Genomic DNA, 21241 nt, shown 5'->3' with positions numbered 1-21241 from the left:
CAGATACACAGACCCCAGCTGGAGATTCTAATTCAGTTTGTATTTTGAGTGAGGCCCAGGAACATGCATTTTCACCAAGCACCACAGATGACTGGGGAGCGGATAGTCCTGGGTACCCCCGACCAGGTGTGAAACTTTCTTGGAAAAAGAATTGATCACTGTCAACAGAGTCCTAAAGTGGTCCCTGACCCTAGAAAGGCTATTAGTCTGGAGGCAAGAGTAAAATGTTGAGCCAAATTGTGGGATGGAGAGAGAGGGGGACACACACCACATCTAGAGGGAGGCGGGTGATAGAAGAGGCACCAGGAAAGAGAGGGTGAACCGAAGGTACAGGAGGGAATCCAGGAGGTCCTGAGCCCTGAAACTAATGGAGAAGAGAATTTCAAAAGAGAAAGGAGACAAACACTTCCAAAGAGCTCAGAAGCAGAGTGCTAGAGCGACGGTGAGTTGTATCCCGACGCTCACTCGGGATGCCTATGGAGCTGCCCAAGGGCCCCTTACACCTGGAAAAAGCCCTAAATACGTGTCACTATACTAATGTCAAATGTCAGATAATATGTGCCAACTGGGCCTTGAGAAAACTGTTTTTCAGGATGTTTTCTCAGCTCTTGACTTCCCTTCTTGACTAACAGAACCCCTGGGGATACATGTGGACAGCCAAGTTCATGTTAGCACCATATGTGGGGCTGGCCCGATGGGATAATGGAGCATGTTGTGGGGACTCGAAGCCTTGGTTCATATGTGGCCCTGCCTCCCACTTGCCTCCTTGTTTCCCACTGCCTCCTGGCCTCCCCAGGACAAGTTTTCTGCTGCCTCCCGGTTTTCTGATGCATCTGCCCCAGTCCCCGCTCAATCAGCGACTGCTGCCACCTTCCACACCAGTGCAGCCGGGGTTGGACATGTGCCCTGCATGCCTCATCACAGACTGGGATCTCCTGTGCTTGTGAGGACCTGGACTTGTTCTGCGAGCATCCCACGACTTGAGGAGTATGACACTAAATAGTAAATAAAAAGCCCCACCATAGCAGGTGGAAGTAAAACCATTAAAGAAAGGAGGAAGCCCTTTTCCTGCTTTTTGAACAAGGGACCCTGAATTTTCATTTTGCACAGGGCCCTGCAAATGCCCCAGCTGACTGCCCCAACCTACATTCCTAACCAGAATCGGTTAGAAGTGGGTGGGTGCTATAGAAGCTGAGTCGCTTAGAGTTTTTTTCTCCTTGAAATCTAAGACTGACCCACAGTGCCCCTAGTTATGTAAATTGGATGTCTGTGGATGGCCATGCAAGGTAAAACAATGCCCGTCTGCAGAGAGAGCAGAGAGGAGAGGAGAGGTGGTGATTGGTGTTGACATGACAGAACCACAAGATGGCAGCACTGGGATCCCGGAGTCCCCAGAACCAACTCGGAGTGTCCGGACTTTGTGGGGGAAAAAAGCCTTTGCTGTGTTTTGCCACTGGGATTTTATGGTTTAATTATTACCAGAGCAGGGACTAACCTACCTTGACAAACACATCCCTCTATCCTTACAATAACTGGTAACCTCTGGACCTTTTTTTTCCCCCTCAAATAAGCTCTAGTGGATCTCTGCTACCAGCAAAGAGAAGAATTTCAATGCAGACAGGAAACACAGGCACAACAGTTATGAGGAAGGAATAATCCAGAAGTGTAACGCTCACTTCTCGTCTTTGAGTGGGGGCACTGGCCCCGCTGAGGGCTCCCAAGAGCCCGCCCACCTGGCTCCTCTCGACACGGCCACTCCAAATCACAGGGGAGGATTTCACTAGTCTCCCCTTTCACCCCGGGATGGTGTGAAAACGGCTGTCACCAGACCCAAGGCACCTGCTTAGCACAGCAATGACCACAGGGGACGTGGCTACACATTTCCCAAAGTCTCACTGATAGAGGAACCCAAAGAAGCCCCCAAATAAAAAAATCCAAAAAGAAACATGTCGGAAAGGGAGGTCTGGTTCTGCTGCTTTAGAAAGAGCTAGTAAAAGACCGCAGCTTCCTAAGCCGGGTAAGGCCAGACCTGGCGCCTGTGAGGTCGAAAGTCCCGACTCTCTTCCTCTCCTGTTCCCAGCAGGGACTTCCCGGGGCTTGGGACTCATGCCAGCCACAGCTTTGGGGCCAGATGGGAGCTCTGGCCAAAGGGAGTGTGGCTCCCCTTTCCCTCGGGAGTCGGGAATACTTGGCTGTCCTTCAGGGAGGGCCTGAGAGGGCCCTAGCTCTCACACGTGGAGCTGGAGTCCACCAACTCTAAAACCACAGGGAGGCCAGTTGAGTGAGAGCGTGAGCAGCTACAGCGGCTGTTTCTGAGAACAGCCTGTCTGTCAGTTTACCACGTGTTGCCCTGGCCACAGCTTGGCGGCCTCGGGACCCACCCTCTGTGGCTGCAGTCCCAGGGCACCTAACTTGGAAAGGCGTCTTTCCTCACCTGTCCCCACTAAGCGGCAGCTTTGGTCCAATCCCATTTATTTGGTGCCTTTCAGCTTTGGACTAGAGCATGGCAACCTTAAAGAATTAGAGTAGGGATGGCAAATAGGTTTTCTTTCAAGTTCCAGGTCTCCTCCGTTAGCACAGCTTTCTGGAACGCCGGAAAAGAATGACATGAGGCCATGCTCCGTGGTGGCTGTGGTCCATTCTCAGCGTCCGCCTGGGTACAGGACAGGGAGCAGTAACTAGTACCATCACGGGGTTGGAGTCCCTTGGCCGGGAGGAGAACAGGCACTGTGGTTTTGAAGCACCCCGCTCTGATAAGCGGTTCAGTAATGTGAGAGTTTAGAGATTTTCTGAAAAAGCCCACATGCAGAGGCCACTGGAAGCAAAGAGTTACCCAAGAACCTGCCTTCTTCAAGACCCCCTGCTTTTCCAGAAGATATGTTTCTGGGGTCCCAAGGAAACCTGGGCTTGGGGATAGGATGCATCCAGAAAAGCATGCTGTGTGTGCTCAAAAGCACAAACTGTGCACTGGCAAAAACTCCTAACTACTCTAGCTACTGAGTTGCCCTCACTATTTGCCGGAGAGGTTACAGGCTGCACACCTCTGTCCTTGTGCCCAGAGCAACGACAGCTGCCTCCAGGAAAAAGGAACAGGGATGGGGTTTCAGGTCACAGCTAGACTAGCCTCAAGTCACAGTGCCTGCTTTTTCAAAGATGAGTCCAGTGTAAAGCTAGATCTTGTTCTCAGGCCCCGGGCCCTACGCCCGGGGTCTGCTCCGGCAGCATCTTCTCGGGGCTCTGGACCGAGGCTCTCTGCCCTTCCCCCCTGTAGTTGCCAATTCAGTCCCGGGTCCTGTCACCTTCCTGCCCCCTGTCCAGACAGCGTGGTCTATCCCAAGGTACAACCTCACTTGGCAATGTGTACTTTTCACACCTAAGTTTTAATTGAAGAGCTTGCTGTGTTAAAAGGGGGCCCAGTTTCAAGCTGGCATGAAAGGGGAAGGTGCTGGCTTTTGAAAAGATTTCGAGGTGCCAAAAAATAACGTCCTCAACTCATTTCCAGCACAAATGCGATCCCCACCCCACCCCTCAATCTTCCCTAAGTGGTCTTGACAGCTCCATCTGCATTCACTGAACAGCCTGGCTCTCCTTCTATCACATCTATAATAAATATCAAAAAGGAAGAGGCTTTTCCTGTGCCTCTCAATGGGGCTTTTGTGCCTGTAATTCCATCCATCTAAGCATTTCTCTAGCGCTCATTACTATCACACAGGGGAACTCTTTGAAAAGGACTTCCAAAGATGGAAGAAAGGTGCTTCAGACACAAGAGTTTCAGAATGAAGGACCAAGCTGTTCCGAAGATACTTAATTTTCTGCGAGGGCCGAAATGTGACTTGAGTAATTCAATTAGCGTTTCCCAAGAAGCCACAGGATTACAGCTTTTCTCTCTAAAACTAAACTAAGCAAACAAGAGGCAGACTGTGGACTCAGAGTTCCTCAGGGAAGGATCTTTCTTACCAGCCCACCGCCCCAATTTAATCACTTCCATAAACCATAGGTCTAGTCATTCAGCAAACTCCCACTGAGTTCCTAGTGCAGGGCAGGTAATGAGCGGTGGTGGGGAGAACGCTGGCGCGCAGGATGAGGGTTCTCAAGGCTGGATGCACACTGCAGGGTTTCTTAACCTCCGCCGTGGCGCCCTGTCAACGGGACCTCCCCAGGGCCTGAGGCCAGACACCGAGAAGGTCCAACAGAAGATTCATCTGGCTTCAAAATCTTGTGGTTATGTTTTAAAGTTCATGAGAGCTCTGCATTTACTCCATATGAGACTTTTAATGCAAAATCATTTCCCCATTTCCTCGGAATGGGGGAGAGGCAGGAAATAGCTGTGTCTGAAATCAGGCTCCGTAGGCCCATCCTTGGGCCTGGCCAGAACCTTCCTTGGTCTGGGGTAAAACAAATTGGGTGACCATTCTGGGGTCTGTTTTCTTCCTTGCCCAAAGCTTCTGAAGGCAGGAGGCAAGCACCTCCCCCGCTCAGAAAGGAAGAAGGCACCCCCTACCTCAGGCAGGAATCAGGCAACCCCTTCTCAGGCAGGAATCAGGCACTCCCCCACCCCAGACAGGAATCAGGCACCCTTCCCTCAGGCAGGACTCAGGCACCTCCCCCTCAGACAGGAGGCAGGACACCTTAGGTTCAGGTGCACGTCCGTCTATCAACAGCACTCTCCTCCTCCCCTGCCCAACCCATTAGCCATTCTGTGTCCCTTGGCTTGATGTGCCTCCTTTTTTTTTTTTTTTTAAAGATTTTATTTATTTATTTGACAGAGAGAGACACAGCGAGAGAGGGAACACAAGCAGGGGGAGTGGGAGAGGGAGAAGCAGGCTGCCCACTGAGCAGGACCCTGGGATTATGACCTGAGCCGAAGGCAGAGGCTTAATGACTGAGCCACCCAGTCGCCCCTAGATAAATAAATCTTAAAAAACAACTTATCCTTTGGGAGCACAACTGATTTTTCATTGGGATTAATGTTTTAAATTAATATGAATTTTCCATTTTTTATTCTCCTGCTTACCAAACGTATATGTTCTTGAATGGAATTAAAATTTGTTATCAGTATCTGAAATCAGGCCATTTATAAAGCTTATCCTCACATCTAGAAAATTCTTTTACATTTTTTAACCAAATTAACAATTTTCTTTTGTGAAGTGGTATCATATTTCTTTCTTTTTTTTTTTTTTTTTAAAGATTTTATTTATTTGACAGAGAGAGAGGGAGAGAGGGAACACAAGCAGGGGGAGTGGGAGAGGGAGAAGCAGGCTTCCCGCAGAGCAGAGAGCCCGATGTGGGGCTCGATCCCAGGACGCTGGGATCATGACCTGAGCCGAAGGCAGACGCTTAACGACTGAGCCACCCAGGCGCCCCGATGTGCCTCCTTTTTGATTCCCTCCCTCCGGTCTATTTGTCCTTGATTTCCTGAGTGGAGGGGAGCCGCCCAGCACATGGTAGACACCACACCAGAGCACTCTTCACAGAGAGTGTTTTCTTGACTAATTAGCAGTTTGCTTCTAGAACTTTCTGTTCATGCCATATGTATAAGGAAATAATTACTTCTGGTAAGAGAATACCCCTTTCTTTTCTCTTTTAAAAATCAATGTGAGTAAGGAAAACATCTATGGCCCCCGTTCAAGGTACCACACGTTTCTAATTATCCAAGACCTAGTTATTTTCCAGGGCTATATTTCTATGGCAATACCAAAAACATTATTTTTCCTAATTATATTACAGTTGATTTTCAGCTCATTAAAAACATCTGGTAAAAGTAAACCAATATGTGTTTTTATAACCCACAGTGTTCCTTAGTGTTCATTCTGCCCTGGCCCTTTGGCAAGCACACGTGTGTGCAGTGTAAGCACCTCAGTGCCAGGCCGGCCTACCTGTCAGGCAAATGCCCTTGCTGCTGTTGCAGAGGTCCACCATCACTCGGATCTGCGGGGAGAGAGGGTGGTTAATAGCAGCACAGAAGACAGTGGGCCCTGAACTTGACCTTTATCCAGACGAGAGCAGTTATAAACATTCACAAAGTAACCTCAGGAGAACATACAAAAGTCTGAGGAAAACTTAACCTCAGCTGAAAGAGAACCTCTTAAAAGACCTAAAGATACATGATAACAGAAGTTCATCTATCAATATTGTCAACCAAATATCCTTGATTTCTATCCAACTCTGAGAGGACAGAGGATGGCGAAGGAATTGCTAAATCCAGCTTTCGAGGCTGTCATGAACCAGCCCTCCAGCATCTGAAGGGCTCAATCTGCATGGGGGTTGAATAAAGAGGGTAGGCTTGGTGGTTGGGAGTAAGCACCTATTAGCTGGGCGAGCACAGGCAAGGTACTCAACCTCTGGACACTTTGGTTTCCTCTGAAAAGTGTAAACACTATAAGCACCTGTCTTGAGTTCTGTCCCTGGCACATGGATGCTGCCCCAGATGGGAGTCATTCTCGTGCCTTGTGCATAATGCCTATTCATCGCTGGATGGCCACCTGCGGTAGGCGGTCGCTGCAGCATGGTATGAGCCTGGTATCTGGTTTCCCCACACCCATTCTGCAGCCCCTTCCCCCCGTCCACTCTCCATGCTGCTCCCAGAGAACGTCACAAAAACCAAATCTGAGTGGGTGAGCCCTGATTCACATACTCTTGTGATTCCTTGCTGCCCTAAAGATAGAACAAAAGTCCTCCTTCTCTGGACTCATCTCACACCACTCCCTTTTCCCTTTCTGTCTTCCAGCTACACTTTGCCTCAGTTTGCTGACCCACAAAATGGAGATAGGAACAGTGCTTACTTCTTAGGATTGTTGTGAAGAGTAAGTGAAATCATTTTATGTGAAGTTCTTAGAACAATCTCGGAAGCACCCACAAAAGTATCTTCCATTTTGTGGAGGCAAAAGAGAGTGTAGACAGAAGCATGGATTCTGAAGTCAGCCTGCCTATGTTCAAATCATGGCTTTGCCAGTCACAAGCAGTGTGATCGGAGGGCACTTACTTAACCTCTCTGTGCTTCTGTGTTCTTACCTGTAAATGGAGTTAATAGCACCTACCTTATACCATGGTTATGTGGATTAAATTAGCGAATACATGCAACACACTCAGAGCAGGACCCGGCACATATAGTAAGCACACGCTATTTATGCTATTGTGTTAGATAGTTCCTTAAACATGCCAAGAATGACGTAATTTATCAATTTACCATCCAACTGTTTTCAACTTATAGATTCAGTAATTTTTAGACCCCAATAATGTGCCACTTCAAAACTTTGGAGAGAACTTATTAAGAAATGGATTTGAGACAGCTGGATAGACATCTGGGGGGAAAACAAAAAGTTGAATCCTTCCTTCACTCCTTACACTAAATAAGTCCATTAAGCAATATTGATAAAACAGTTAAAAGCGAAAAACAAACTTAGAAAAGCACTGGAAGAAAACCTGGGGAAAAATTTATAATGGCATTAGAGTAGGAAAGAATTTTCCAAGAAAGAAACAACCCCCATACTATATAGGAAGAATGTATAAATTCGACTGTCTAATAATTTTAAATTTCGGCAAGAGGTGAAATACTATAAGCCAATAACAAATGAGAACTATGGACCTTAGAAAACAATTGCAAAGGGCTAGTATATAAAGAGCTGTTACAAAGCAATAAGGAACAAGAAACCAAAAAAAAATGGACAGTGGGCTCAAACAGGAAGTTCACAGAGAAAAAAAAAAAAAGAGTGCCTCATTTTCACTTACAGTTAAAGAAATACATTCAAATGATGAAATGCTGTTTCCTACCTCTTAGATTTGTTAATAAAAAGGCTAACAGAGCACTTCTCATGGGAGTGGCCAGAAGAGCTGCACTCTCTCGACCTGTTGATCAAGTATGAAGGCATACTATCCCTTTGGAGGGCATTTTGGCAATAACTACTAAAATTTAAGTGGGTCTACCTTCTGATCCATCAATTGCACTTTGGGATTTATTCTTCGGATATATTCATATACGCGTGAGGAGATAGAAGTACAAAGATGGTCATTGCAGAAATGTGGGCAAGAGCAAAAACAACCTAAATATTTATCAGAGGGTCTTGTGAAATGAAGTGTAGCATACCCATAGAATGAAATATAGTGAAAAAGAATGCCTTTAAATCTGTAAAAATAACATTGAAATAGCTCCAAGATAAATGAAAAAAATGCAAAGTACCGAGCAGCATGTGTAATGTCCTCTCATTTATGTAAGAAAAGTGGTGTGCACACAAATGTTTCTATATGCTTCTCTCTTGCTGCTTTCAAGATTCTCTGTTTTTGGCTTTCCAGCATATGTATGGAAAGAAACCTAAAAAGCCTCAAGTGAGGGGGGAATGGAGGACCAGGGTGGGAGGAAGCCGTACTAAACATGATACGCCCTTTTGTTTCATTGGAAATTTTCACTGATCACTCTTTCAATTAAACTCTTTCTTAAAAGAACATGTTTTGATTTGAGGGGAAAGATTGTTTGGTCTTCTACCTAGGCTTCGTCTGTTTGCTAGGAGATCCAGAGGAACTGCATCTACTTTGTCAAGTATATCAACAGGTATTTATTGATGGCTTTGAAATTTATTGTGAAACATACATCTCACAAATATATCAAATGTGCACAATTTAAAGATGAGTCATAAAGCAAACATGTATATTCTGCCCCTCCAGGGGTAAAAAGCTGGAGGTGCTTCTTCCTGTAACATACCAGCCCCATCAACTCTGAGACAAAGTATACTGTGCAGTGTTCCTCTCCCTTTCATACAAGTCAGAATGCAGAGCTTAGAGAGGTGACATCATTTACTCAAGGTCACATCAGTTGCTTGGAGCAGAGCTGGACTCAACTCTAGCTCTCCTGATGCCAGGTCTGCTGTGCTTTCGATTATGGCTCTGATGATCCGCTCAACACAACCAGGCAGAAGAAATTTCGACTCGTTATTTTTAGTCATTTTCATAAATGAATGTAATCAGCTGCACTATGGACAAGATTTATTATCTTAAAAAATGTATAATTGCCCATTGAGAGAACCATTAAAGACTTCACAATGCTTCATTTGTTGCCTGGGGGATCACAGCAGAGGGAGTAGTTTGAAACAACAGAAGCATCAATAGGGAAAATTAGCCTTTCTCTTTCCTCCTCATCACCGGTCTGGAGTAGGCACAGTGTCTATAAAAGACGACAAAGAAAGAATCTTCATTTCCTGACCTTTGGTCTCCATTTATATGCTAAATATCCATTCAGATATGTACCAGTAAATTGTGTTAATCTTAATGCAGAAATATTCCTCTAACAGACTTGGGCTATATAGAAGGTTGTACCAGGGGGAAACATAGGGTATGAAAAGTTGTGGCCAGCAGAAAGTCAGAAACTGTCTTTTCTGATAGTGATTAAGAACTTGGATCAGAATAAGAGAATTCAAAATTGGTTGTCACACAACCTAGGTTGCCAAATTATGGAATCACATTTGGCGTAGAGAGCTTTCTAAATCTTAATGCAGGACTTGAGAATGGTGAAGCTGGAAGAGAACTTATAGCTCATTGTCCTGGGGGTGTCAGGCCCAATCCAAGATGTGGCCCTGTCCCCTCCCAGAGTCCGGCTCCCACCACTTTCCCCTGTCACTCTGCTCCAGTCACACTGACTGTCTTCTCTGTCTTTGCTGTGCCTGTAGGCAGTGCTCACATCTTTGCTGAGACCTCAGACCAAATGTCACCTCATCAGGAACACTTTCCCTGACTCCCCAACTGAAAATAGCCCTAGGGGCCACTCTCCATCACCTCACCTGGATTTTTGTCTCTGTAACGCTCATCATTATCCAATATTATCTTACTTATGTCTTCATTTATTTATTATCTGCCCCTGCCTTGCAAAGAATGGAAGCATTTTGAGAGAATTTGCGCTTTGTTTTGTCTCTATCCTCTGTGTATTAAATACACACTCTCCACTGGGGAGATACAGTTCAAGGAAGACAGTACGTCAGTGGTCTCCAAGGGAGACCTGACCTTGACAGAAGGTGACAATAAATTGCTAACCTGGGTTTATGATGTGAGAATCTGATGGTGTTGGGAAGAGGATGGGTGAGATGCAGAAAAATCTCCATAGCAGCAGTGGAAAGGCTCTCCCACCCCACAGACACTATTTGGAGGACACATTTTAGGGGAACCAATGTCTGTCACTCTCAGTGTAATATAAAGAATGGTACCCCTGAGCGCTCAGGCTTAGTGCACCCTTGGTCAACATGTCACCGAGGCAGAATCATCTCCCCAGGAGAAATACCATGGCCTGTCGGGGTCATCTCTCCCCAGTAGGACCATCAATACAGTGATGGACAGGGACACGCTGTATGGGGACTTGTTCTTAGCAGTGACAACATATGGGTGATGGGAGAAAAAATAGCCAAAAATGGGAGGGAGGGCCTCGGGTTCCTCCCCATGACAGTTCTTGGCTTTGCTTGAGAAAGAATTCAAGAGCAAGTCATTTAGAAGGAGGGCCAAAGATTTATCAAGTATAGAAGTAAGAAAGAAGCTACTTCATAGACAAAGTAGCAGCCTCTCTTAGGAGGATCGCCCTTTGCCTATGACCAAAAGCTTTATATGTTTTTAAAATTAGTTAAGGAAGGGGCTTACTCTTTAACTTTGGATTTATCATTCACATTGGGCACTTAGTTTTTCCATGGTCCTAGGGTTGTGAAATTACCTACGGGGAACAATTTTAAGAATGTCCAGCTTTTGTGGCTTTTATCGTCTGGTGGTCTTCCATGAGTCAGATCTTCTGACTTTTTTTTAATGACTTGCTGGTTTTTAAGTGAAGGGTCAGCCTAAAACCAAAATGGCTTTATTTTGGTTAACTTATCTCCTGCATCTCCCTTCCCTCCTGCCTCAAAGTGGCTTGCTCAGGGATCTTATGTAACTGAGTTTCAACTTTTCCCGAAGTGTTAATCCGGGTACAGCAGGTGCTGTTGGCCAAAACACAGACACCTCCCTGCTCCGCTGAAAGGGGGTCAAGGGGTTATCCCACTATCAGGAACAACTCTGGCCAGAGAGTCTAAGGATCTTTGCTGCCCAGAGAATCTAAGAATCCAAAGATCTTAGCGCCAGATTCTGCAATAATTTCAAGAATTAAGAAGTAGCCTCTACATTTATCTCTAACCAGGGAAGTAGGGCAGTTAGAAAATCTCCTAGCCTGAAATAAAAGGCTGTTCTAAATTCCAGAGGTTACCCACCTTAACAATAGCCTGGGAGATAAAGATGGGGGCATTATCTTTCTAGGCCAATGCCAGGGTAAAGGGCAGGAAAATAAGGAGAAAGGGGTTCATGCTTAATTAACGTATGAAGTCTCGATCTGTCCTCTTGGGTGGAAGCAATCCATCTTGATTTCAGCTGCTCTTCTTCCTTGTCAATCTGACTTAGAGGTCTCCAGATTCTGTACAGGTGGAACCTTCTTTAGCTGTGTGATGTGTACCCAAGGCTCAATACCTTCTAGTTTTGCAACAGTGTCAGTGGACAGGAGCCCTGGGAAGATCACCTTTCCAATGGGGCTTGAGAGCCATCTTTTTCAGAACACCCAATCACCAGGCTCTCACCTGTGAGCAAGTTAGATTCTCTGAACTGGGACCTGGGAAGCCTTCTTTAACCTACTGATGATGGGCTTGAGTAAAGACATTAGAGACCCATCGTAGCTGGTCATACTAGCATGAGATGGCAAGGGATAAGCAGAAGGTTGTATACTGATCAAATTTTAAGAAGTTTGTAAGGTTTTTGTTAAGGCTGTTCAGGATATATCATATGCCCTTGTTAAGGCATATGAAATGTCCTGTGAAGTGGGTGCCTCAATCACCGGAGATCGTGAAAGGTATATCCCAAGTGGGAAACATACTTTTTTAACAGTTTCTTTGCTAGTGTGAGGGCATCAGTCTTGCAGCAGGGGGAAGCCTTAGGTCTTCTGGAAAACACACATATAGTAACAAGAACATATGAATAACCCATATGAAATGGCAGTTGAATGAAGTCCAGCTGCAGGTGTTGAAAGGGTCCAGAGGGAGGTCTGAGGTCTCCAGGAATAAAAACAGATTTTTTTCAGGATTCAGGACAAGTCAGACGTAGCTGGTAGACTGTTGTTGCAATTTTATATAAGTCTCCTTACCAATGTCTATTCATAATTTGAGTCATCTTAAATGCACTGTGGTGGGTGAAGGAATGCAAAAACAAAAAACAAAAACATGGGGTTTTTCAGGGAGCTGAGAAGCACCAAGGGATCTAGAGTTTCCCATAGGCCCGACTATTCACTTCATTTATAGCCATTGCTTACCCACCTTAATTTCTCTGATTAAGAGCAGATTGTTGCCATGTTACAAGGACATCAGGATGGCAAAAGTCTTATTATTTGTGGAGAAGATTTTTAGGACTCATGTTTGTCTCTGGAATTAAAGAGGTTGTGCTAGAGTTTGGGCACAAGAGTTCTTTTAATTGTTTGTATTTTAAAGGTTTTGTTCCCTAAGCCTGGGTTGTAACAACCAAAAATGTCTCCAGACATTGCCCAATGTCCAGAGGGGCTAGGGGAGTGGGGGCAAAAGTCACCCTTGGTTGAGAACCGCGATTCTAAATGTTAGTCACTCCAACCAGTAACCCTGTGCCCGGTTGGTCCTCAGTACCTTCTTGTTTTATCCTCAGGCAATGTAAGAGGTAGGTTTTATTGTTCCCAAGTTACAGAGAAGGATTATCTTCCCCAGAAAGGTGACTGACTTGCCCGAGAACCCACAGTTAATTAAAGCTGAAGCATGGAATTCAATGGCATTGAGCTGAAGCAAGCGTCCCCAGTGGTGTGAAATATGACCAAAGTCGACCACTATGGATTTTAGGCAAATGTGTTAGCTGTGAATTCTTCTGTGGGATGTCGTTTCCCTGAGCAGATTTCTAGACATGCCATACTATTGCTTAAAAAACATCACTGGAGGGTGCCTGGGTGGCTCAGTCAGTGAAGCGTCCGCCTTCAGCTCAGGTCATGATCTCAGGGTCATGGGATTGAGCCCTGCATCAGGCTCCCTGCTCAGCGGGGAGCCTGCTTCTCCCTCTCCCTCTGCCCCCCACCCCCCAACTGCTTGTGCTCGCTCTCTCTCCAGTAAATAAATAAAATCTTAAAAAAAATACAAAACACATCACTGGAGTTTTGTTATCCACAGGGTAAAGTCAAACCTTTAGTTAAAGACCTGATATCAAACTACTAGCCCGGTCCGGATGAGAGCCGTTTTCCCTATCTGGGTGCCCCGTGGCTCTCACTGGCATGTTAAGTCCCCCCAATATTCTCCAGTCCTTCAGGTTGACCCCTGACCTATGGCTAGAAGGAAAGTGGGGTTGCATTCTTTTTGTAGCTGTCCTTCTTGAAATAAAATGTATATCTGTCGTAGGACACCTGTGTGGTTCAGTCAGTTAAGCGTCTGACACTTGATTTCAGCTTAGGTCATGATCTCAGGGTTGTGAGATCGAGCCCTGTGTTGAGCTCTGTGCTGGGTGTGGAGACTGCTTGAGAGTCTCTCTCCCTGTCTGCCCCTCCCCACCGCTCCCCTTTCTTAAAAAAAAAAAAAAGTGTATTAGCAGAATATCAAAGTGGCTCCTGCTGTTGGAAGCTAAGTTGAAGACCTCTTAAAAACTTTTCTCTCTTTAAAAGCTTGTATCTTGGGGCACCTGGGTGTCTCAGTCAGTTGAGCGTCTGCCTTCGGCTCAGGTCATGATCCCAGGGTCCTGGGATTGAGTCCCACATTGGACTCTTTGCTCAGGGCAGAGACTTCTTCTCCCTCTGTCCCTCCCTGCGCTCATGCTCTCTCTCTCTCTCTCACTCTATTTCAAATAAATAAATTAAATTTAAAAAAAAGAAGCTTGTGTCTTGAAAATTTCAAAGAGCATTGGATTTTAAATCCATTTTCTGGGAGGAGATTAAGTATTTATAACCCATAGAGAGAGCAGATTAATAGATTGCCAAGGCCTGGGGAGGGGGCAGGAAAGGGGCAGTACCTGCTCAAGGGGGACAGGGTTTCTTTTTGGGGCGATGAAAAAGTTCTGGAACTAGACAGTGGTGACAGTTGCACAGCACTGCAAATGTAAGTAGCACCACAAAATTGTACACTTTAGAAGGGTTAAAAGGGTGAATTTTATGTTAGGTGTGTCTAACCACAGTAACAAAGTATCTGTTTAGAAGCTTAACTCTTTTAGGGTATTTTTGTGTCCTCCCTTTCCTGGAACAACTCAATATCCTGGGATCAATAAGGAAATACATTGGGGGATAATCTTAGTTAATATTTCCAACATTACTATGCCACATGAAACTCTCAGGTTGTAGATATTTTTCTGTATTCTGCAGAATTATGACTAACACAGTTTTGCCTTGTATCTTGTTCTGATGGGAAGATACAAAAACTAATGTTGTTAAAATTGATTTTAGGAGCTTCACATGTAGTTATACTTAATTTATAGTAAAAGAACAATATTGTCCCAATTTACAGGTGAGAAAACTGAGCAACACTCTTCTTTACATTTGGAACTCAGAATCTAGGGGGCCATCCAGACATTTCAACTACCATTTACTAGAAAGGTGGACATTGGAACAATGTCTTTTTTTTTTTTTAATATGTTAAATCATTTTGGGACTTACTTTCCACAATATTAAATACAGGATCAGTTGGGGATGGTGTCTAATATTGGGGTGAGGGGTTTAGAGGGGAGGTGGGTAAGAAGTTAAACTAATCTGGTTCAGAAGAAAAAACTAACTAAAAAACAATAAAAAGATCTCATTCCCTTTTATTTTTTTCCCTTCAGTCTCAGGTGATTGTGGGCTGTGTTTATGTTTCAAAGACATGATAAAATGTATACATCAAGGGACAGAGAAAGAATATAATTTCTTCTAAGAAGGTCTTGGGTTTCCTAAGGTCAATAATTTACAAGTCTTTTGAGATAAACAAGGAAAGTTTTGGGATTGTTAAAGGAATAGGTGAATTTTGAATTGCCTCTAGAGTTAACTTTTGTTTTGTGAAAAATGTGTAACATTAGGATCATTGCTCTCTATTCCTCCAAGAATTGGCTTATAACTGAAATACATCATAGATTGATCCACCTGTGCAACTACATTATTCTCAATTTCTTTCTTTCCTTTTGGGTACAAACTTCTAATTTTAAATTCTTCTGGCAGTATTGCATAACTTCCCTTGGGTATAAGATAGGTCCCCAAAGAGGGTGCAAAGAGCCACTCCCAAACACAGCCCAAAGAAAGAATCAACAATCTGCTTGTCCCAGTGAGGCAGAAAGCCAAACCCATTTATGCAAAACAAGACAAGCTAGAAGGCAATAAATAATTTTGGGAAAGAAAGGATCAACAAAAAATGGTTTTGGATTTGGAAAGGAAGGCACAACGTGATATTTTATCTTCCTCTCCTAACTGGGTACCACAGGCAGTAATTCAGAAGAACTGTTTCTGGTAAGAATTTTCACCTCTCACTGGCTTCTGCCAGAGTTCTTTAGATCCCTTCGGCTGGCTCTGGTATCTACCAGTGTCCCCTGGGCTGTTTAAAGGAATAATTAGCAGCTTGCAAGAAAACCCCTCAATTTTGTCAACTTTGGGAGGGGCCCATTTAAGGCGGCCCTCTTTTGAAGGTAGAGATGGGGGTATCTCTAAGGCCATTAATTTGGCAGTCTTTTGTTTACAGTTGTATTGTCTTTTCAGAGTGGAAAAACAATTCAGACACAGGATTAGAATGAGTACTCAAAGGAGGAAAAAGGAGAGCAACAGGAGTGACCTCAGTCTTATGGTTTTTTTTTTTTAAGCTACCTCTTACATCTTTAATTTTTCTTAAGCCTTTTACAATGAATCTTTTGATGAGCTATATTGGAATTTTGAAACCTTGTGGAGACATCTGCTTGCCAATTAAAACAGGTATCCCGTTCTGTTTAATTTGGCAACCCTTGCTTTCAAGTGTACTACTTAAATGATCTTATCCAATTGGAACATTCCCCATCATGGCCATAGTGTTTCTAGGTTGTATTTCCTCTGAGGGCTGGCAGCAGTTTGGTAGGACCCTAGCTGCAAATGAAGTTAACTTACATTTCTGTCTGGACATATCTAGCCATACATGAGGCACAACTCACATTTCTGTTTGGCCTTATTTTGGGGCCCCCAACCTGATGGTTACCAAGCCAAGTTCTTGCGGATATAAAATAAGCCTGTATATTTTTATAACTTCCAAGACCAAAATTCTAAGATATAAAATAAGCAAGTGTGCTGGAGGTGGAGCACTTAACTCTAGAATTGAAGGATATTAGCCAAGACTTTATTTACATAATACAAGACAAAACAAACATGAGCCCCTAAACACAACAGCAGTAACCAAAAGATGGCACCATGGACTGGCCAAGAGAAGGCAATGTATGCCACCAGTATTCCCAGCAGGGACTAAACCAGCAAATGGGGACTGTAGACTGGAAGTGGGAAGGGATTCCACCATGCAGCTGTGGACTGAACCAGGGGCTAAGGACTGGTGCTCTGTTAGAGCCTCCTGTCAGTCTAGACTGACCTGTTAACCCTGGACTAGAAAGCCAATTAAATGGTAGCTTCCTTTCCAAATCCAAATATGCAAAACCAAGAGTGACTCACCAACGGCCCTCAGAAACAGCAAGAAACACAGTGAACTCAAAGGGCTTGCAGAGCACCAGGACTGTGTTTCTCGTTGTCCCTAAATGCCATCAGAAGTCAGCTTCAGATCCCACTGCTGCCACCAAATCTGTTAAAAAAACAAAATTCAGCTGAGTAAATTTGAAGATTTAATTGGCTTTATTAAAATGATTCATGAATTGGGAGCATCCCATCTAGCAAGTAGAGGGGAGCTCTGCTGAGCTAAACAGAAGAAAGCGTTTTAAAGGCAGAGAGAGGGCATTAAAAAAAGAAGAAGAAAGGTATTTATTAGCAAGGAATGCATTGTTTAGGCAAGGTTGCCTTCTTAAGGGGAGCAGCAGGGGCCTATCAGTAAATTTCCTAGTATTGACCAGGAAATTCCATGTTGACTAGCTAAAGGTTACATTCCTTGGTGGGGGGTGTGGGGGGGTGGTTTGAAACTGCTGCTAGGTTAGGTACTAAGTCTTGGTCTGCTGACTTAGCCTAAGTGATGTCATTTGGGGCCTGCAGTTTTCCTTTTAACCTAAGGATATCATGGACAAGAATGCTCATGGCAACATCGTGATGGCAAAAGCACTTGAATAATCTAAATGTTCGTCAATAAGGCAGTTGTTAAACAGATGAAAAAGAATGAGGTAAAATAATATGTCCTCATCTGGAAAGATGGCCTTAGTGTACTCTTAAACAAGGTGCAGTAAGAGCCACAACACATAATGCAACTTTCTGGTTAAAAAAGGATATCTAGACATGTCTGGATGAACACAAAGAAGAGCTGGGAGCATCATGAACCAAATCACTAATTGAGATTCTTTTTTCTCCTGGCAGCTGAGACCAGGGGAATAAAAAGGAGATTTTCACTTCTTAGTGTATACAGTTTTAAAAGATATGTTGGGATAATGAGTGATTTTTACTTTGTTAGGTTTTTAGTAATTTAGGGGGAGAGAAGAGAGCATGCAAACATTATGTGAACTCAAAAGATGGGTCTGATGGGAGGAGGAGCAAGATGGCAGAAGAGTAGGAGACCTAAATTTCGTCTGGTGCCAGGAATTCAACTAGATAGGTATCAAACCATTCTGAACACCTACAAACTCAAAAGGAGATCAAAGAAAAGAATAGCAGCAACTCTATGAAGAGAAAAGTGACCACTTTCTGGAAGTGTATATTTTTCTGGGGTCATTGTTACCCTTTTAGCATTTTGTTCTCTCATTCATCTATTCTCCTCTGAACAAAATGACCAGATGGAAAAACTCACCTCAAAAAAAAGAACAAGAGGCAGTATCGACTGCCAGGGACCTAATCAATACGGACATTAGTAAGATGTTGGAACTAGAATTCAGAATGACGATTATAAAGATACTATTTGGGCTTGTAAAAAAAAAATAGATCAACACCCCGACATCTAATAGTAAAACTTACAGGTCTCAGGGACAAAGAGAAAATCCTGAAAGCAGCTCCAGACAAGAGGTCTGTAACCTACAATGGTAGAAACATTAGACTGGCAGCAGACCTATCCACAGAGACCTGGCAGGCCAGAAAGGACTGGCATGATATATTCAGAGCACTAAATGAGAAAAATATGCAGCCAAGAATACTATATCCAGCTAGGCTGCACTGAAAATAAAAGGAGAGATAAAAAGCTTCCAGGACAAACAAAACTAAAAGAATCTGTAAACACCAAACCAGCCCTACAAGAAATATTGAAAGGGGTCCTCTTAGCAAAGAGAGAGCCTAAAAAAAAGTAACATAGACCAGAAAGGAATAGAGACAATTTACAGTAACAGTCACCTTACAGGCAATACAGTAGCACTAAATTCATACCTTTCAAAAGTTACCCTGAATGTAAATGGGCTAAATGCCCCAATCAAAAGACACAGGCTATCAGATTGGATAAAAAAACAAGACCCATCAATATACTGCCTGCAAGAGACTCATTTTAGACCCAAAAACACCTCCAGATTGAAAGTAAGGGGGTGGAAAACCACTTACCATGCTGAGGTGGCAATCCTTATATCAGACAAATTAGATTTTAAACCAAAGACTGTAATAGGAGTTGAGGAAGGACACTATATCCTACTTAAAGGGCCTATCCAACAAGAAGATCTAACAATTGTAAATATCTATGCCCCTAACATGGGAGCAGCCAATTATATAAGCCAATTAATAAGAAAATCAAAGAAACACATTGACAACAATACAATAATAGTAGGGGACTTTAACACCCCCCTCAATGAAATAGATCATCTAAGCAAAAGATCAACAAGGAAATAAAGGCTTTAAATGACACACTGGACCAAATGGACTTCACATATATATATTCAGAACATTCCATCCCAAAGCAACAGAATACACATTCTTCTCTAGTGCCCATGGAACATCCTCCAGAAGAGATCACATCCTAGGTCACAAATCAAGTCTCAACCAGTACCAAAAGACTGGGATCATTCCCTGCATATTTTCAGACCACAATGCCTTTTTTTTTTTTTTAAGATTTTGTTTATTTATTCATGAGAGAGAGAGAGAAGCAGAGGCACAGGGAGAAGCAGGCTCCCCGCTGAGCAGGAAGCCCGATGCAGAACTCGATCCCAGGACACTGGGATCATGACCTGAGCTGAAGGCAGACACTTAACCATCTGAGCCACCCAGGTGCCTGCAGAACCCAATGCTTTGAGAGTAGAACTCAATCACAAGAAGAAATTCGGGAAGAACTCAAATACATGGAGGCTAAAGAGCATCCTACTAAAGAATGAATGGGTCAACCAGAAAATTAAAGAAGAATTTAAAAAATCCATGGAAAAAATTAAAATGAAAACACAACTGTTCAAAATCTTTGGGATGCAGCAAAGGTGGTCTTAGAGGAATGTATATAGCAATACAAGCCTTTCTCAAGAAACAAGAAAGGTCTCAAATACACAACCTAACCCTACACCTAAAGGAACTAGAGAAAGAGCAGCAAATAAAGCCTAAACCCAGCAGGAGAAGAAAAATAATAAAGATCAGAGCAGAAATCAATGAAATAGAAACCAAAAGAACAGTAGAACAGATCAATGAGACTAGGAGCTGGTTCTTTGAAAGAATAAGATTGATAAACCCCTGGCCAGACTTATGAAAAAGAAAAGAGAAAGCACCCAAATAAATAAAATCATGAATGAAAGAGGAGAGATCACAACCAACACCAAAGAAATACAAACAATTATAAGAATGTATTAGGAGCAACAATATGCCAGCAAATTAGATAATCTGGAAGAAATGGATGCATTCCTAGAGACTTATAAACTACCAAAACTGAACCAGGAAGAAATAGAAAACCCGAACAGACCCACAACCAGCAAGGAAATTGACAAAGTAATCAAAAATCTCCCAAAAACAAGAAACCAGAGCCAGATGGCTTCCCAGAGGAATTCTACCAAACATTTAAAGAAGAATTAATACCTATTCTTCTGAAACTGTTCCAAAAAATAGAAATGGAAGGAAAACTTCTAAACTCATTTTATGAGGCCAGCATTACCTTGATTCCAAAACCAAAGACCCCATCAAAAAGGAGAATTACAGACTAATATCCCTGATGAACATGGATGCAAAAATTCTCACCAAAATACTAGCCAATAGGATCCAACAGTACATTAAAAGGATTATTCACCACGACCAAGTGGGATTCATCCCTGGGCTACAAGGTTGGTTCAATAACTGCAAATCAATGTGATACACTACATTAATGAAAGAAAGGACAAGAACCATAGGATATTTTCAAAAGATTCAGAAAAAGCATTTGACAATGTACAGCATCCTTTCTTGATTAAAACTCTTCACAGTGCAGTGATAGAGGGTATATACCTCAATATCATAAAAGCCATCTATGAAAAACCCACAGTGAATATCATTCTCAATGGGGAAAAACTGAGAGCTTTTCCCCTAAGGTCAGGAACATGGCAGGGATGTCCACTCTCACCACTGCTATTCAGCATAGTACTAGACGTCCTAGCCTCAGCAATCAGACAACAAAAAGAAATAAAAGGCATCCGAATCAGCAAAGAAGAAGTCAAACTCTCACTCTTTGCAAATGATATGATACTTTATGTGGAAAACCCAAACAACTCCACCCCAAAACTGCTAGAACTCATACAGGAATTCAGTAAAGTGGTAGGATATAAAATCAATCCACAGAAATCAGTTGCATTCCTATGCACCAACAACAAGACAGAAGAAAGAGAAATTAAGGAGTCGATCCTATTTACAATTGCACCCAAAACCATAAGATACCTAGGAATAAATCTAACCAAAGAGGCAAAGAATCTGTACTCAGAAAACTATAGAATACTCATGAAAGAAATTGAGGAAGACACAAAGAAATGGAAAAACGTTCCATGCTCATGGATTGAAAGAAAAAATATTGTGAAAATGTCTATGCTACCTAGAGCAATCTACACATTTAATGCAATCCCTATCAAAACACCACCAACTTTTTTCAAAGAAATGGAACAAATATTCCTAAAATTTGTATGGAACCAGAAAAGACCCCGAATAGCCAGAGGAATGTTGAAAAAGAAAAGCAAAGCCAGTGGTATCACAATTCTGGACTTCAAGCTCTACTACAAAGCTGTAGTC

At 43.2% G+C, this 21241-nt stretch overlaps 1 protein-coding gene across 2 annotated transcripts in view; it reads right to left on the bottom strand.

The window, feature by feature from the left end:
- The window catches only part of GLDN (gliomedin), a 65410-nt gene that overhangs the window by 23946 nt on the left and 20223 nt on the right, over positions 1 to 21241 (bottom strand). The window contains exon 2 of one of the 2 annotated variants that reach the window (XM_081831080.1): positions 5861 to 5928. In XM_081831080.1, the coding sequence (XP_081687206.1) occupies positions 5861 to 5928 (68 nt within the window). The remainder of the gene's footprint in view (positions 1 to 5860; positions 5929 to 21241) is intronic. The other variant, XM_081831079.1, reaches the window with a different exon arrangement.

This window comes from Leptonychotes weddellii, chromosome 9 (assembly GCF_054177405.1).
Source record: "Leptonychotes weddellii isolate Sample4059 chromosome 9, ASM5417740v2, whole genome shotgun sequence".
NCBI lineage: Eukaryota > Metazoa > Chordata > Mammalia > Carnivora > Phocidae > Leptonychotes > Leptonychotes weddellii.
This window is presented reverse-complemented; position numbering and strand designations above follow the sequence as displayed.